Genomic DNA, 18,401 nt, shown 5'->3' with positions numbered 1-18,401 from the left:
TCAGGCTGTTTCTGTCACAACTACTTGATTATTATCGTCATCATCATCATCCAGGTCTATATCGCCAATATCAACAAATAAATGTTCATCAATTTCTACCACTTCACCACCATTAGTTTCCAAAAAGGTCAAATCGGAATCGTCATAATGATTATCTTTCAAAAATAGCTCACGTCCAGTTGGTCGTTTAACAGCACTAGGATCTTCAGGTATTAACTTCTCTTTTAATGATTCCATTTCTGCAAGGAATTTAGTATTCCATTCTAGAAAAGATTCCACTGTAACTCTATCACCACGGAATTTTGCTTCTTCTTCTAGTTGCATAGCTTTTCGTTTTTCTTTAGCTTCATTACGTTGACGAATTAAGATTTTGGCACAGATACTATCTAATTTTTGTTGAACTTCTGTTAATATATCAAATAACATTACGAATCCTAGGGATCGTTCAATGACTTCATTGATTATAATTTTTATATCAGAGATATCTTCATCTGAAAGATTTTCAGGTTTAAGTATTTGATATTTAGGTGCTTTATTTGGATAGCTGCTTGGAAGTTCAAAAAGAAGCTGACATCGAACTTTAGTTGATAGTGAATCATCGGCTTGACCATTTAGATTTACTTTTATTTTTCGTCTAGGTGTAGTTTGTACAAGTTGATACTTATCTTCATAAATAGATTCCAATGCAAGCAATTCATTCTCACAGTCTTCTGCTGACATCCTTGAAAATAAACGAAAATTCATTAATGGGGTTTCCTGTGGAAATTTTAAGTAATTTTTATATATAGTTGAAATCATTAGTCAATTGAAGCTAGACCACCGTGGGAAACCTGGAAGCACCGGACGGCCGTTTCGTCCTGTTGTGGGACTCCTCAGCAGTGCGCATCCACGATCCCGCCTCACGAGATTCGAACCCAGGATCTACCAGTCTCGCGCCGGAGCACTTGACCGATAGACCACTGAGCCGGCATTCAACGGTGTTAATGTCTAACTTCAACTAACCCACGAAGTTGAGCAACCATTTCACCAATTGTCTTCAGTAAGTTGATATCTCCCAACAGACCTGGTTGAGTTCCACTGGTTATTGCTGCTCACTAGAACTCTAGGAAATACCTCATGGAGCCAGTCACTCATGGTTTTAACTATATATAAAAATTCATTAAATTGAGAAGTATGAATAATCCTAATGAAATGCCTCCTTGTGCCAATGTTTTTGTTCAAGTAAAATAAACAATAACGTACTACATTAAAGGTGCAGATTTACGACAAAAGGGAGTACAACAAAATTTCACTCGTCTTGTATGTTTCTATCATTGACAATAATGGTTGAAAATGTGAATCCACATCAATAGCCTTTTGACCACTTCTATTGTCGATGGACGATCTACCAAGTAAGCCAGTATGTGCGAGTGATTTCAGTATGATTTGAATACGATCAACGATTGAGCCACTAGAAAATTACTCTCTTTTAGCTCCAGCAAGTACCAGCGGTGTACAAGAGCGACACACAAAACTTGTACTGTTTAATGTGATTTCAGCATTAGACGGTGGAAACGGACGAAGTCATTGCTCTGTCCCTTCTGGTAAATGCTTTGCAGTTAGTAAAGCGTCTTGTCTTGGAGTTTCTTTTCGAAACAGGGTAGTCTGGAATTAGTCAGAACTAAGTTTAGTGTTTCTTTAGACCTCATCTCGAAATAAACTCTCGTATCATGTCATTTTACCTTGAAACATATTCAAAAAAAGAGCAGCCCGAAAAGTGCTCACACAGAGAAATTCATACGTAGGAGCGTTAGAAGACATCTGAGAGAAACAGCAAGCTAAGTAAATGTAAAGTTTCCGGTTGGAAAACTATTATGAAAGTAAATTTGTCAAGAACAAGTGTAGCTCAACTTTAGAAATCAACGAGTGTAACAATTTAGTCAAGTTAATCACGTCCTACTGCACCAGAACTCGGAAAGGCAGGACGTTTCCCACAAATTGGGAGAGTCAACCAGAAAGAATAAAACAAGGTTTTGGCATCGCCTAGAGCATATGAAGTCTCTATCCACAGACTATTACTAGCAGCCGCAGTTAATGTCAGTATTTATAAGTTTTAAGGAATAGAATAACAATTTTAAGCTGACAGTCCACAGAGAGGACTCTTCAAATCGATTCTCATTTAAATCATGGGGCTTGCCTTATTGTTGAGAAACGCTCACAAGCTTCCAGAAATGCACCACTTTAAGTGTCCCTGAGTCTCAGCCACTGTTTCGAAAGCTCGTATGGCTAACTTTTCCTTTAAGGACAAGATGACGCCAACTTCCCTACGGTTTAATCTGTCGGAACCAAATAACTGAATTTTAATATCACACACTACTGATGTTAGCCATGTTTCGGAGACGGCAATCAATTCAGGGTTTTTGTGTCCACAACGCTTTTCAGTCCCTCCATTTATTTGGTAGGCTGTAGGTGTTTGCATAGCAAACCGCTAGTTCTGTGAAATGCTTTTCCACACCACCCAGAGTGGTTCGGGGGTCCTTTTGCACCATATTTTGACGTGATGACATGATTTTCTTGCCGTTTTCACGACCATTTAATTCTGTCTCTCCAGATCATCTTTTAATAAGATCAGCCAGGCTTACGTCAGCGCGGATAGTTTCCGGACTCACTTAGTTTCTGTGCCTTCCAACAGCAGATTTTTGCTCCTCAGTGGAAGCATAGTTTGTTTATTAGTGGATTAATATGGTTTAGATCGTGCTTCAAACTAGCCTTTGAACCCTTTTCAGGGTAATTTATTAGCTTTTCAAATATGACTGAGGTTTCATTTCTTGAACTTAGACTCTTCCCCGTGGCCAAAAAATGTGTGAGCCCCCGCTTTTGGTTTTTTAGGTGCTACATTTAGCTAATTATTGACTCTATTTTGATTTTCAGACAAATCTCTTACATTGTGCAAATCAGGCTGTGGCGAAACCGTTGCGTTCATGTAGCATTCTTAGGCTGTATCTGGCGACTCAATTTCTGGAGCTCCTTGTAATGTCCCCTTTGCGCACGCTTACTCCTTTTCTTCGTAGTCTTTTCTGTATCAATGTGCTTATAATCTACTGCATTTTGATGGTCTGTTATGGTAGTTTTATTCATATTTAAAGCTGGGCTAACTATGGCACATGACTTATTTGGAATTTTTCAGCTGCTCCATGTTCTCTACAGCTTACAGTCGCGGAAGCTTCCTAGCTGTGTTCAATAGCCCAATCCCCTGAGTATCACCAGAGATTTCGTGGAACAGTATTCTCTACAAAGCCATTGTGATTGTGGCTAGCAACACCTTATATACAGCAGAAGTGAGTCCAATTAACATATTGTGAGATCATTTGCTCTGTGGAGGACCAAATATATGGATACGAAAATAGTAAAGAAGTTATTGAACGGAGTGTAAAGACAGTTAATAACCTACAAAAGTATAATTATAAGAAGTCTTGACGTTACTTTTATTTTCAGGTCTAGCGTGTTCGGGTCTTGATCATGTGACGCACAATTGAAACAAGTAATTAGTAATACCAAATGCGGTATATATAGTCCAAAGCAATTATATCAGAAACAATCCGGTACTGAGGACAGGAATGTGACCTATAAAAGTAAAATGTAATCATATTAATGATTTGTCAATGTAGCAGCTGGTAAGATAAGGATGAGGAATGTACGAGGAACAGTGTATTTGCGAGTTATAATCAGTGTGTCGTAAAAGTTGATATAAATCGGCAACGTAAAGATGAAAGTCAGATTCAAAAAACATTAATACGGTCAAAATCAATGTACAAATTAAGTGGAATTACGAAAAATATGAGTAATAACGAGGATAATTTACAAAACAAGTCTATGATAACATTTCCACATAGCTCCCTCCAAACTATCCGTAGGTAACGCTGGTACAAAAATGAGTGAATAGGCGAATAAGCACAAAAGATCATAGTACTGTTTTACGAGAAATGTTATTCAAACACAAAAGTATGTCCAGAAATATAACATGTTAATCGTATGTTGATGTACAGAGTTATGTGTATTTAGTTGAGTATGATTAAAAGGGAAAAAGAGCAAATGATAATGGTGCTACGTTCACTTCACGACTGATCAAGAAAAATGTACGACAAAGTGATAAGTTTCCCGAATAATTCAGGTCGCTAATACTGACAGCTTATTTCTAGTTCACACAGAATGAGCCCGTGTCCTGGTATGGTCAAGGGGGGGAGAGCCAGGCCTCATATGGCAACGCGTATACAGTCACTGTCAGAGAAGTCCTACTCGCTGCCTTGTGGCGGGGAGGGTGCTCTTTATGAAATCGAGAGAAAGAAAAGCGAATGTCCAGAGTTTTAACCAAGTTGGTGTATACAGACCCACCTACGGGAGTAGGGAAACCCCGATTCCCAAGCAATGGTGGACATGGGCTCTAGTATCCTGAAGGAAACAAATGACGTATGAACCTAATGTTGGTCACCAGCTACCATGGGACTGCATTTCCTAACGTTGCTCCACTGCCTTTGAGACAAACCCTCAGATCGAAAGTTCGGGAGTGGCTCCCAGAGGAAACCACCTGCTTCAGTTTGGGAACCCGGTCAGTATTCCAACCTTCATACAAATCGGATGACGAGGTGTGGCGCATATGTATTCGGTGCCTCCTTGTAACAATGTCTATGTATTAAAATAAATCACACACAATAATTATACAATTATTTACATTTTAGTTTCTTGACCACCCCACCACACCTAAACTTGTGTACCTTGTCATTACACAGGTGAGTACTACTGATTGTTACTCATCAATCACCGTCAGGACGTCTTTCCACATGAATTAACGTACAGAACTGATTATCTCACAATCGCTACTATTGCAAGGCATCATCGTCATCTGCGTTTTTTTCCGTTTCAGTAATACTCAACTAAATACACGTAACTCTGTACATCAGCATACGATTAACATGTTTTATTTCTGGACATATTTTTGTGTTTGAATATTGCAAGTAAAACAATACTATGGTCTTTTTGAGTTGACATTTATGTGTGTATTAGTCACTAAGTTGTGTTTCTCCATCGATTGTAAAGAAACATTTGGGTCTCCAACAATGTCTTATCCAGTCCAGTTGACACGTAGACACAAAAAAGGTAGTGCGAAAACCTGAGGTCGATAAACTAGAAACCAATATTCAGCTTCAGTTTCAGTTTGGAAAGGACAGGAGGCTTGATGGCCTATGTTAGTCCTGGCAATGATGGTCTCTCAGCTGATCCAACTTTCTTTTGAAGGAGTCGACGGATGGAGCCTCAACCACGTGTTGAGGTAATGAATTCCACTCGTTGATTATTCGATGGAAAAGTCGGTAGTCAGTATAGAGTAAGACCGATGACGATAGTAGACGAGGGAGGTCATTTACGTACAGGAGGAATAACACTGGCCCCAAAACTGTACCCTGGCGGACTCCACTAAGCACAGTTTCCCAGCTAGACAACTTGGAGTTCACCCTTACTTTTTGTTGACGCCCAACTAGGAAGTCTTTTATCCACATCAATAGATTGCCTCCAATCCCGACATTCCTGAGCTTATATAACAGCCGGTTATGCGGAACTTTGTCGAAAGCTTTGCTGAAATCGATGTAAGCTACGTCTATAGGTAATTTTTGGTCCTTAAGAGCGCACCAGCTTTCACGAGCGACTAATAAGTTTGTGAGACAAGAGTAACCTGTTCTAAAACCATGCTGCTTTTCGGAGAGGAGCCGGTTTTCATCGAGATACTTTAACAGCTCCTTCCGAATAATCTTTTCTAAGATTTTAACAACCACACTGGTTAGGCTAATGGGTCGGTAATTCTCAGGCTTATGTTTTGTACCTGTTTTGAAGACTGGACTTACTATGGCGTTCTTCCAGTCTTTTGGTAGACGACCCTGGGTTACGGATAGATTAAAACATAAACTTAAAGGGTTCGCAACAAAGTTAGCTAATTCCTTCAGTAACCTAGGATGCAGTTCATCGGGTCCAGTGGATTTACCTATGTCAAGCTTAACTAGCAGACCAAAGACATCGAGTTCTTTAATGGTCACGCTGTCCAGTCTTGTGTGGAGGGATTTTCATGGACTGGTGAGAAGGGTGTTTCTATGGTGTATACATCGCTAAAGTATTTAGAGAATACTTGAGCTTTTCCAAAGTCGTCCTCCACTAGTGATGAGGCAGTACTGTCTCCCCATAGTGAAGGAACATTTCTTCTTCTTTTTGTCCTTTGGTTTATATACGAATACAAGCGTTTAGGGCATTCTATGGATTCCCTAACGATTTTCTCTTCGTACAGCTTTCTGGCCTTACGGAGGGTCGAGGCACAGGTATTTCGAGCCTTTTGATACTGAGATTTTGCCTCGTCAGTCCCCAGTAACCTAAATCTATCCCACATTTTCCTTCTTTTACGGGGAAGGATGCGAACCTCCCTACTGAACCACGGTGGGGAGTTTCTCAGCCCCTTAGATGTAGTCCAAGGCAATGGTAATTCTCGGACATTATTATGACAAATACTGAACACCGGGATTTATTTTGTGCTTAAGAGGACTACGAGCAGACTGTTTCACATGTGAACCGTTTAATTCACGAGCTGCGAAACCGACTGGAGGATCATTAAATTATTCGCGAAAGTGACTAGAAGCCGATACCAATAAGTATTAGTTTCAGGTCATCGGTTTTCGGAAATGTCCAGAAACTACCAGTTTATAATATTTTTACCAAAAATATGGTTGATATGTGTAAAAGACGAAATTTTTGTATACGACAATTACTCTTCATACCACTGTTCTTTTCGTGAGTTTTATTAACAAAACACACAGGCAAGTAGGAAAAGAGATCTTGATTCGAGAATCCCTCAAAAGCAATGTTTAAAAGATAAAATTAGGTCGAGTAAACCCTTTTTAGTGCGAGTCTGAGTGAACTGAGTTTGACCGATTGAAATCGGCCCAGGAACAGTTTGATCAACAACTAGTTAGGATGCCTAATTGCTCTCAAGCTGCGGCCCGAAACTTTGAGCCAAAATCTTTATTTATAAGTCAGTACACGTGTAATGGCTGGATTACCTACAGCTCAGATTAGACGCTGGCGAAAAAGACCTGAAAATTGTAAATTTTCGGGTTGTGAGGCTTCGACAGAGGATGATGCCGAAGCCACTCTGGGTGAAGCACGAGGCCACCTAAATAGGCTTCGGATCTGTTATACCAACGCCCGGAGCTTACTAAATAAGCTACCGGAACTAGGTGTACAGATTGACTCAACTAGGCCAGACATAATCGCAGTCACAGAAACATGGCTGACGCCGTCTATAGATAGTAGGGAACTTGATTTCGAGGGTTTTACATTAGTAAGGGCCGACAGAACACAAACGCGTAAAGGAGGGGGAGTAGCTCTATTCATTAGGAATGCTATCCCATTCACCATTATCGACAGTGTATCCCATGAGAGTGGGACGTATGAATTAGTTAGCTGCCGCCTGAAATGCAGGGGACAAGAGTTGCTACTTAGTTTGATCTATCGCAGTCCAAGCTGTGAGGCAAACGAGGTCCTGCTAAGCAGTCTCAACACTTTATCACGAAGTGATCGATGTCTAATCCTAGGGGACTTCAATGCACCCATGGTGGACTGGGGAAATCTGCGGACTGAATCGTCAGCAAATTCCTTCGAACAGGAACTAGTTGATGCGGTAATCACATGTGCCCTAGTGCAACACGTGAAGGAAGCAACGAGGTACGACCCGGGTTCTGCATCATCCTTACTAGATCTTATATTGACTCATTATGAGGATGATGTTGCAAACCTGGATTACAAACCGCCCCTAGGCAAAAGTGATCATGCAGTTTTAAGCTTTGACTTCCATATAACTGTCGATCACGAGTACGCTTCAGCTCAATCCAGACCTAACGTCTGGAAAGCAAACATACCAGACATCATGAAATCAGCATCATCAGTAGATTGGAAAATAGACCCAGAGTCATCAATCGAAACGGCTTGGGACATATTCCGGAATTTATACTTAGAAGTTACCGCCCCCCACATCCCTTGGACTACACCTAAGAGAACGAGAAACTCCCCACCGTGGTTCAGTAGGGAGGTTCGCATCCTTCCCCGTAAAAGAAGGAAAATGTGGGATAGATTTAGGTTACTGGGGACTGACGAGGCAAAATCTCAGTATCAAAAGGCTCGAAATACCTGTGCCTCAACCCTCCGTAAGGCCAGAAAGCTGTACGAAGAGAAAATCGTTAGGGAATCCATAGAATGCCCTAAACGCTTGTATTCGTATATAAACCAAAGGACAAAAAGAAGAAGAAATGTTCCTTCACTATGGGGAGACAGTACTGCCTCATCACTAGTGGAGGACGACTTTGGAAAAGCTCAAGTATTCTCTAAATACTTTAGCGATGTATACACCATAGAAACACCCTTCTCACCAGTCCATGAAAATCCCTCCACACAAGACTGGACAGCGTGACCATTAAAGAACTCGATGTCTTTGGTCTGCTAGTTAAGCTTGACATAGGTAAATCCACTGGACCCGATGAACTGCATCCTAGGTTACTGAAGGAATTAGCTAACTTTGTTGCGAACCCTTTAAGTTTATGTTTTAATCTATCCGTAACCCAGGGTCGTCTACCAAAAGACTGGAAGAACGCCATAGTAAGTCCAGTCTTCAAAACAGGTACAAAACATAAGCCTGAGAATTACCGACCCATTAGCCTAACCAGTGTGGTTGTTAAAATCTTAGAAAAGATTATTCGGAAGGAGCTGTTAAAGTATCTCGATGAAAACCGGCTCCTCTCCGAAAAGCAGCATGGTTTTAGAACAGGTTACTCTTGTCTCACAAACTTATTAGTCGCTCGTGAAAGCTGGTGCGCTCTTAAGGACCAAAAATTACCTATAGACGTAGCTTACATCGATTTCAGCAAAGCTTTCGACAAAGTTCCGCATAACCGGCTGTTATATAAGCTCAGGAATGTCGGGATTGGAGGCAATCTATTGATGTGGATAAAAGACTTCCTAGTTGGGCGTCAACAAAAAGTAAGGGTGAACTCCAATTTGTCTAGCTGGGAAACTGTGCTTAGTGGAGTCCCCCAGGGTACAGTTTTGGGGCCAGTGTTATTCCTCCTGTACGTAAATGATCTCCCTCGTCTACTATCGTCATCAGTCTTACTCTATGCTGATGATGTCAAGATATGGAGAGCGATACAAACCAAGGGCGATAGCTTAGAACTTCAAAATGACCTGGAGAGATTATCTGAATGGTCCCAAATCTGGCAATTGCCGATAAACACTTCCAAGTGTATTGTGATGCATATTGGCCACCAGGGTACAGATACATACACGATGAATAACACTGAGTTACCTATTGTTCAGGCACACAATGACTTAGGCGTCATCGTTAGTCAAGACTTAAAGACTACTGCACACTGCCGTGCAATAGCCGCCAAAGGTTTTAGGACTTTATGGTCCATACGCAGGGCTTTTAGGCATCTTGACGCTAAAACGTTTCTGACTTTGTATACAGTGTTCGTACGCCCTAAACTTGAGTACTGCATACAAGCAGCTAGCCCCTGCCTAAAAAAAGACAGTGAACTCTTGGAAAGGGTTCAGAGAACAGCAACTAGGCTGATTCCCGGAATAGCGAAGCTCCCGTATGGTACTAGACTGACCAAGCTAAACCTATTCCCGCTGTCATATAGAAGGATCAGAGGCGACTTGATTACAGTTTTCAAATTGCTTAATGACAAATTTGCACCTGATATGCCCTCATTTTTCTTGTCATCCAAAACAGAAAATCTACGAGGACACTCCAAAAAAGTTCACAAGCCCCGAACGAATTACTTGTCAGCTGACTACCGACTTTCCCATCGAATAATCAACGAGTGGAATTCATTACCTCAGCACGTGGTTGAGGCTCCATCCGTCGACTCCTTCAAAAGAAAGTTGGATCAGCTGAGAGACCATCATCGCCAGGACTAACACAGGCCATCAAGCCACCTGTCCTTTCCAAACTGAAACTGAAACTGAAAAGCATTGTCGTTGCGCAGGTGTCAAAATGAGCGCGTTTAATTCGGAAAACTAAAAAATTATAGCATCGTTATCTTCTTACATGATAATCAACCTTGAGTTACATATAAATTAAAACTTATGTTTAGAGGGAAAGAGCTATTCCTTCACGCTCCTGGATACAGTTGGCTCATGCTAATGTACAACTTTCAAAATCAAGTTCCTTACTCCTTCTCGTATTTTGACTGTGTTCTTAATCTCAATGTTGAACTTGTAGCTGTAAATAATTCCCCAAAATCAATAGCTCATTAAGTGTTCGACATTGGATGCTGACCATGTTGTTTAAGTGGACTTGTTTACCTGAAGGCTTTCGGTCATGCATCCGTACCAGATCACGTTTCAACACGGCGTGGGACACAGCTCCTACGTTTCATTAGCCAGCTTATAGAAAAGGTCCTCGATATATTGGTAACGAATCAAATATATCTTTCCTGCCTCTTCTCGTCTGACTTCTGGTTTCTATTTGACTGGGAACGAACGATTATAGAAGATACTACTTGTTGCTAGTTGTAAAACTAGAATATCCGTGGTATCCTCATTGGTGAGCCTAACGTGATCTGGTACACCAAGCCAATATACTGTGAGTCTGTTCCATTTTGGAATATTATTATTCATTGTTATTCTTTATTTGAATTTTATATATTGTGATATACTGTTTTTTCGCGAATTTTTTTTTCCGGATATATTTTAATTAGACATTTTTCGTTTTCTATATTATTATGACGGAACACTCACCTAAGGTTCTTAAGTTTAAGTCTATTCCCCCTATTTCGATTCAGTTAACGCCATTTTGGCCCGACAATATCGAGTCCTGGTTCTGCTATGCATAAGCTGATTTTTGCATGCACGGAATCACGGACTCGCGCACACGTTTCCTCGCGGTAGGTAAGGCGTTACTGCGCGAGTTTAACATGTACGTAACACCTAGTATGTTTATTAGTGATGTTCCCGAACCTTACGAAACTCTCAAATGTTCGATTCTAAAACGTGGAGACCTGACCGACCGACAACGGTTAGACCAACTCTTCCAAAACATCGACTTGCAACAGGGTTCTGCGACAGACATGTTGCTAAGAATGAGAGAGGTTATCGGCCTACGAACTTTCGATGATGGCCTATTCAGACAACTTTTCTTGTCTAAACTTCCTCATCAGGTGCAGGCAGTGCTTGTTTCACTTCAAAACAACGCCATAGATGAGCTGGCTGCATCTGCCGACCGAATCTTAAAAATCACCAAATCTTATAAGGCCGAGGTTTTTTCCGTCAAGGAAAAACCCCAATCGACCCCGACTGACATAGCCGAACTGTGTCACACGCTTACACGATATCATAGAGTTCGTAATGACCGTAGTCGGTCAAAAACCCCGCGTAGAAGTGTCTCACGTAGGCGATCTGGCTCTCGACCACGAGAGACAGACAATCCCGACTGGTGCTGGTATCATAACCAGTACGGTAAGTCTTCCAGAAATTGCAGGAAACCCTGCAATTATCCGACCTCAAAATCGAGTGACACGAAAAACAGTTCGGGAAACTTCCCAGCCGGCACGCGTTAACGGCAACCGTAGCCGGCGAAAACAGCCGCCTCTCATATGTCTAGGATGTGACTACGAAAGTTCGCTACCTCGTCGACACTGGCGCAGAAGTTAGCGTTCTTCCAGCAAATCCCGACGACAGACTTCGCGAGTCTGTTTTCAGTTTACAGGCGGCAAACGGAAAGCCGATCGCTACTTACGGTAAAAGGTACGTCTACGTTAACGTGGGTTTACGCAAACCCATACACTGGATTTTCGTTGTTGCAGATGTCTCTATGCCAATCATTGGTATAGACCTGTTACAATACCACAATCTACTCATCGACACACGCTCACGAAGGTTAATAGACGGAAACACTAAGTTATCTGTTTGCGTAACTCCTTGTTCTGGTTGCAGGTTATCCTCAGTCACGGTTAAACACACCATAGACCCCTTGTACCAATCAGTACTGGACAAATACTCAGGGATATACCAACCGCAATCGAAATTGCCTCGTGTAACCAGCAATGTTACACATCACATCTCGACTACAGGACCACCTGTATTCTCGAAAGCCCGCCGACTGGCTCCCGAAAGGCTTAGATTGGCTAAAAACGAATTCGACAATATGATAGACTTAGGGATAATTCGACCATCAAATAGTCCATGGTCATCTCCATTGCACATGGTCCCTAAAAAGGACAGCAATGATTAGCGTCCAACTGGTGATTATCGGCGTCTGAATGCTAAAACCATTCCCGATCGTTACCCGTTGCCTCACATTCACGATTTGACAGCTACCTTGAAAGGTACAACTGTCTTTTCGAAAATCGACTTAGTTAAGGCTTACAACCAAATACCGATGGCAACCGACGACATTCCAAAAACTGCCATCATCACTCCTTTCGGCCATTACGAATTCTTGTGAATGCCTTTTGGTTTAAGAAATGCGGCCCAAACCTTCCAAAGGTTTATAGACGACGTATTCCGAGGTCTCAACTTCGTACATGCGTATGTTGATGACTGTCTAATAGCAAGTCCGGACAGAGAATCGCATCTCAAGCATCTGGACATTGTTTTCGATCGACTCCAAAGGCATGGCATTACTGTAGACATTCAGAAATGCCGAATCGGAATAGACTCTTTAGACTTCTTAGAACACACCATTGATGCCCAAGGCATCCGACCCCTTAGAAGCAAAGTGGCGGCCATTCTGGATTACCCAGAACCGACCACGATTAAGCAGTTGCGAACTTTCAACGGCCTTGTAAGTTTCTACAGACGTTTCATACCTAAATGCGCATCTCTTATGAAACCGTTAACCGACCAACTTCGTGGAAATGCAGAATCAATTAGTCTAGACGACGCCGCTCAAAAAGCATTCTCCACAGTTAAGGAACATATCGCTAAGGCAACCCTGCTTGCGCATCAAGACACTCAAGCGCCCATTAGTATCGCCGTAGACGCATCCGACTCAGCAATCGGAGGAGTCTTACAACAATGGGTTAACCACTCTTGGCAACCTTTAGGATTTTTCTCGAGACGGTTGCTAGACGAGGAATATAGGTACAGCACGTTCGGTAGGGAACTCCTAGCTATGTATTGTGCTGTACGGCATTTCCAACATTCCATCGAAGGAAGAAAATTCACGCTTTTTACCGATCACAAACCTCTTACCTTCTATTTAAGTTCATCTTCAGATAAGTACTCACCGCGAGAGTCTCGACAAGTCGACTACATTTCGCAGTTTACTTCAGACATACAACACATTTCTGGAGCTAACAATGTAGTTGCAGACGCCTTGTCTCGAATAAGTTCCTTGAACAGTGTCCAAGGAATCGACCTTCTTAAACTCGCTCAGCTTCAAAAAGAAGACATTGATCTTCAGCATGAGTTATCCTCGACAACTCTAAAACTAAGTATTAAGCAGATGGGAACAGGTAAGGAAACCTTACTATGCGACACATCTACAGGTAGGAATCTTCCAATAGTACCAAAACATTATCGGCGCAACGTCTTCAATACGTTGCACAAACTTTCTCATCCAGGTGCTCGTACAACAGTCAAACTTATAGCCGAACGCTTTTGTTGGCCTGGCATGAATAAAGACGTGAGGGAGTGGGCACGCTCCTGTGTAAGCTGTCAGAAATCTAAGGTCATAAGACACAACAAATGTCCCTTAGGCTCTTTCAAGACCCCTGATGCTCGTTTCGACCATGTCCATCTAGATTTGGTAGGACCGTTACCCGACTCAAACGGATACTCATATCTCTTAACATGCGAAGACCGTTTTACTCGATGGCCAGAAGCAGTACCGATTAAGGACATTACTGCTGAAACCGTGGCCCGCGCTTTCGTCGAACGATGGGTAGTAAATTTCGGCTGCCCTTCAACCATCACTACAGACCGCGGACGCCAGTTCGAATCCGGATTTTTCCGTTGTCTGACCTCACTTTTAAGAATCACGCGCTTCCGAACGACCGCCTACCACCCACAAGCAAACGGGTTGGTAGAACGTTTTCATCGACAACTAAAAGCTTCATTATCAGCTGCGAACGTTTCACAGTGGACAGACGCTCTTACACTCGTCTTGCTAGGTATCCGCAATGCAGTGAAAGCTGACACTGGATACACGGCATCTCAACTCGTTTACGGAACGACACTCCGACTCCCAGGAGAATTCGTGGATCCTTCAGCTTCTTCATTGAACATGGATCTAAACTCTTACACGAGTAGGCTTACAAACGCTATGCGTTCAGTTAAACCTGCTCACACTCGACCTCAATCAACTGATGTTTTCGTTCAACCAGAATTACGACATAGTACACACGTCTTCGTTCGTCGAGACTCACATCGACGACCCCTCGAATCAGCATACGAAGGACCCTTCAAAGTTCTTCAACGCGAACCTAAGTACTATGTAGTCGATAAGAACGGTACGAAAGATAGCATCAGTATCGATCGACTCAAAGCACCGTACTTAGAAGGAAACTCTAGCTACGTCAAATTTCCTTCGGTACAATCGTACGACACGGCTCCTACACTCGTAGTACCCTACACGACAGCCGACACACAACTTGATACTTCGTCAACGTCGATAGATAAACCTAAAACAACGCGTTTTGGAAGACGAGTAAGATTTCCAGAACATCTTAACGAATATTGCACGTAGGACATAAGCTTCATCTTGAATTACCCTTTCATAGTTTATTATAAAAAAATTTTTTTTAATATGCTCATTTTTTTATTTATATAAAAAACAAAACAAAAAAGCAAAACATTTTTATTTTTTGAGCGTATATATATATTTTTTTTATTTATAAAAAAAACCAAAAAAAACCCATTTTTTTTCCGATCGCTTTTACGCTGTTTGTAAGTGTATTAGTTTATTTTTTTTCCGCTCATCTTGTGTCCTTACGCAAGTACGAGTGTATTTTCGACATGCACTCACACGTTTTATTTTTCCTCTTTACCAGGACGGCTGGAAAAGAACGACGAAGTTTCGCAAGGAACCGAAATTTTCATTGTACTATATTTCTTTATTGCTATGTTGTACATTTTGGTCCCATAGTTTAAGGAAAGACGACCAGATGCTGCTAAACGAAGCAAGCTATCAGAAGAGTGTTTACCAACGACAAACACGTTGGGTTTAAACTTCTGGCTGGTCACGTCTTAGGGGCACCACTACCTCACTAGGGGGGGAGTGACCTGTAGCTGTAAATAATTCCCCAAAATCAATAGCTCATTAAGTGTTCGACATTGGATGCTGACCATGTTGTTTAAGTGGACTTGTTTACCTGAAGGCTTTCGGTCATGCATCCGTACCAGATCACGTTTCAACACGGCGTGGGACACAGCTCCTACGTTTCATTAGCCAGCTTATAGAAAAGGTCCTCGATATATTGGTAACGAATCAAATATATCTTTCCTGCCTCTTCTCGTCTGACTTCTGGTTTCTATTTGACTGGGAACGAACGATTATAGAAGATACTACTTGTTGCTAGTTGTAAAACTAGAATATCCGTGGTATCCTCAAACTACTATCGAGCGGTTTGTAATCAGACGGCCAATTTATGAAACAACTATCCAAAGTTTTTTCGCAGCGTAGGGGAAGTGATATGTCACTAAGCCTTGGCAAAATCATCCGGTAGTTGGGTCACTGAATGTCGAACAGATAATCGATCACTGTTAAAGTCAAATACAACAAAACGCACATCAGTTAATCATAATCCATGAACTGGCTCATGTGGTGGTGGTCTCACTAACATCTCTGTACTCATTCTTACTAATATATTTACGTAATCACACTCTTTGTGTTATACAGTCTTCAAAGCAGACATAGTACTTTGATAAGTCGAATGGGGTAATCCACAAATTTCAAATGCGGAAAAAGAGAAAAGATTTAAAAAATGATTCGTAAGACACCAGGAATGCCACCACTTTATTACGTCGTTACAGTCCTATACGTAATCAAATTTATTCAGACAACAATTTGCTGAGTTGTTAAATAGTTCACGAAGATGAGCACAAGTTTGGTAAATGCTTGTTCTTTGGCAAGTTTCACCCGTGTAATTCATGTGTATTTTGTAATTCTAAATGCTTTAAATGTGTTAAAACTGGACACATTCAGTCAGTTTGTAATGCCATGATTCATCTCGCCGAAACTAATGTTAAAATTTGTGATTCTACTAAGTTGGAAGTTTCTAATGATCAATTATCTTTATCCAAGACTTCGAGAAGCAGTATCTCCCACAAAAAGGTCGTGTGTGACCTACCTCAAGCAGTTGTTCGTTGAGCACTGCAGTCACGCTCTGAGGTCGTTAAGACCACTACTAACCCAATATTCTTTTCAGGTACCTCTAGAATAACCCTTCCACCGGCTGGGCAGCAAGGAAGTGATAACTGCCCTCATACCTCTAACAGCACTCAAGATCACTGTATTCATAATCAATCTCCTTCTTCAATTCCTATTATTCCTCCCACCTCGAATTTCAACTCTAAACTTCCTCTTTTGACTTCCTCCAAAGGATCACCATGAACAACGATTCCAGTGCGCGAAAAACACTGTCCCAGGTCTACTAAAATCTCGCTCCAAACTACACATCGGAACCTTCAACGTACGCACTGTAAATCAAATCGGCCAGCAGCCCTCCTTGGATAAAACCCTAGAATCTCGAACGATTGATGTATGCTGTGTCTCCTAGTGTGGTCATCAACTTAACCTCACCTCGCCAAAATGGACAGCCGACGAGATACACTCTTTGTGTATTTGGCGACCCCATGAATAGTTCTCGTGGACTGACGAGCGTAGGCTTAGTACGAAGGCAGAACAAGCACTATTAGAATGAATCCCTGTTACCGGTCGCCTATGTGCTGTTCGGCTAAACGGCTCCTTAAGAACACAAAAGGATAAGGACACGTATCTTCGCCTTTTCATTGTTTCTTCCTACGCTCCCACTGATTTCAGCCTGGATGAAGTGATAGATAACTTTCACAGAAAGCTCTCTGAACTTCTTCACAAAGTTAAGCGCTCAGACATAGTCTAGTCTAAACGAAACAGTCTCGGAAAGAGACGGCACCCTTATCCGCTCTCATCCCAGACGTTTAGAACGATTGGCGGAGCACTTTAGAGAACAGTTTAGCTGGCCTGCAGCCACTCTACAGTCACCAACATTCCCAAACAGTCTGAATAGAACATTGAAGTAGGTCCCCCAACTCTAGTTGAAGTTCAATAGGCTATAACTATTCTGAAACGAGGAAGAGCAGCTGGTCCTGATGTATTGGCTCAAGAGGTCTTTAAATATGGTGGTCCAATTTTAGCAGTTAGGTTGACTATTATTTTAGCTAAGATCTGGGAGTTGAACATAATTCCATCTGACTGTCCACAATCCCTTATTGTCCCAATATATAAGTAGGGGTCTAAATCATCCTGTGATAATCATAGAGGGATTAGTCTGACTAACATAGTATCTAAAGTACTATCCTCAATAATTATCGGGCACCTAACTAAGACTCGTGAACTGCAAACACGAGAAAATCAGGCTGGCTTCAGACCTGGTCGTGGCTGCATCGACCACATATTCACTATTCGTCAGGTTTTAGAGCACAGACATGCTTATCGGCGTTAGACAATGATAGTTTTTCTTGACTTGAAAGCAGCATTTGACTCTGTACACCGAGAGGTTCTGTGGCAGTGTCTGTCATTGAAAGGTGTACCTCAGAAGTATATAAACCTTGTGAAGGCTCTTCACTTGAACACTACCAGTCGAGTCGGAGCTTATGGAGAACTGTCATATGATTTTACAACCTCAAGTGGTGTCCGACAAGGCTGTCCACTATCCCCATTTTTGTTTAACTTTATTAAAGACCTACTGCTGGAACTAACGTTTTCATAGTCTGAATTTTTAGGAATTGATCTCCTACTCAGAGGTCCACTTAACGACCTAGATAAGCGGATGACATAGTCCTGTTTGGTGAAGACACGGACAAAATGCAGAGTCTTCTGTTAGAACTGAGAACAATACCAGGATATTTAGAATTCGTTTCTCCCACTCTATATGTAAATTTTTACTCCAGGACTGGCCTGTGTCAACACCTGAACTAAGGATAGGGAGTGAAGTAGTCGAACGCGTGGACAACTTCACTTATCTTGGAAGTCTGATCAGCCCTAATGGATTGGTGTCTGCCGAAATTTCAGCACGGATTCAATAAGCTCGTTTGGCTTTTGCCAACCTACGTTACCTATGACGAAGACGAGATATCCGTCTATCAATTAAAGGACGAGTATACTGCGCATCAGTTCGCTCTGTTCTAGT

The 18,401-nt window shown here is 41.8% G+C and overlaps 1 protein-coding gene across 1 annotated transcript in view; it reads right to left on the bottom strand.

The window, feature by feature from the left end:
* Smp_022150 (RWD domain-containing protein, putative) overlaps window positions 1-18,401 on the bottom strand; it is a gene marked incomplete at both ends in the record, with an annotated part of 29,172 nt that continues 10,771 nt past the window's right edge. The window contains one exon of the mRNA XM_018791204.1: window positions 1-713. Coding sequence (XP_018645586.1) covers window positions 1-713 — 713 coding nt within the window. The remainder of the gene's footprint in view (window positions 714-18,401) is intronic.

Source organism: Schistosoma mansoni, assembly GCF_000237925.1.
Source record: "Schistosoma mansoni, WGS project CABG00000000 data, chromosome 3 unplaced supercontig 0174, strain Puerto Rico, whole genome shotgun sequence".
Classification (NCBI taxonomy): Eukaryota; Metazoa; Platyhelminthes; class Trematoda; order Strigeidida; family Schistosomatidae; genus Schistosoma; species Schistosoma mansoni.
Note: the sequence above shows the minus strand (reverse complement) of the source record. Positions and strands in the feature narration are given on the sequence as shown.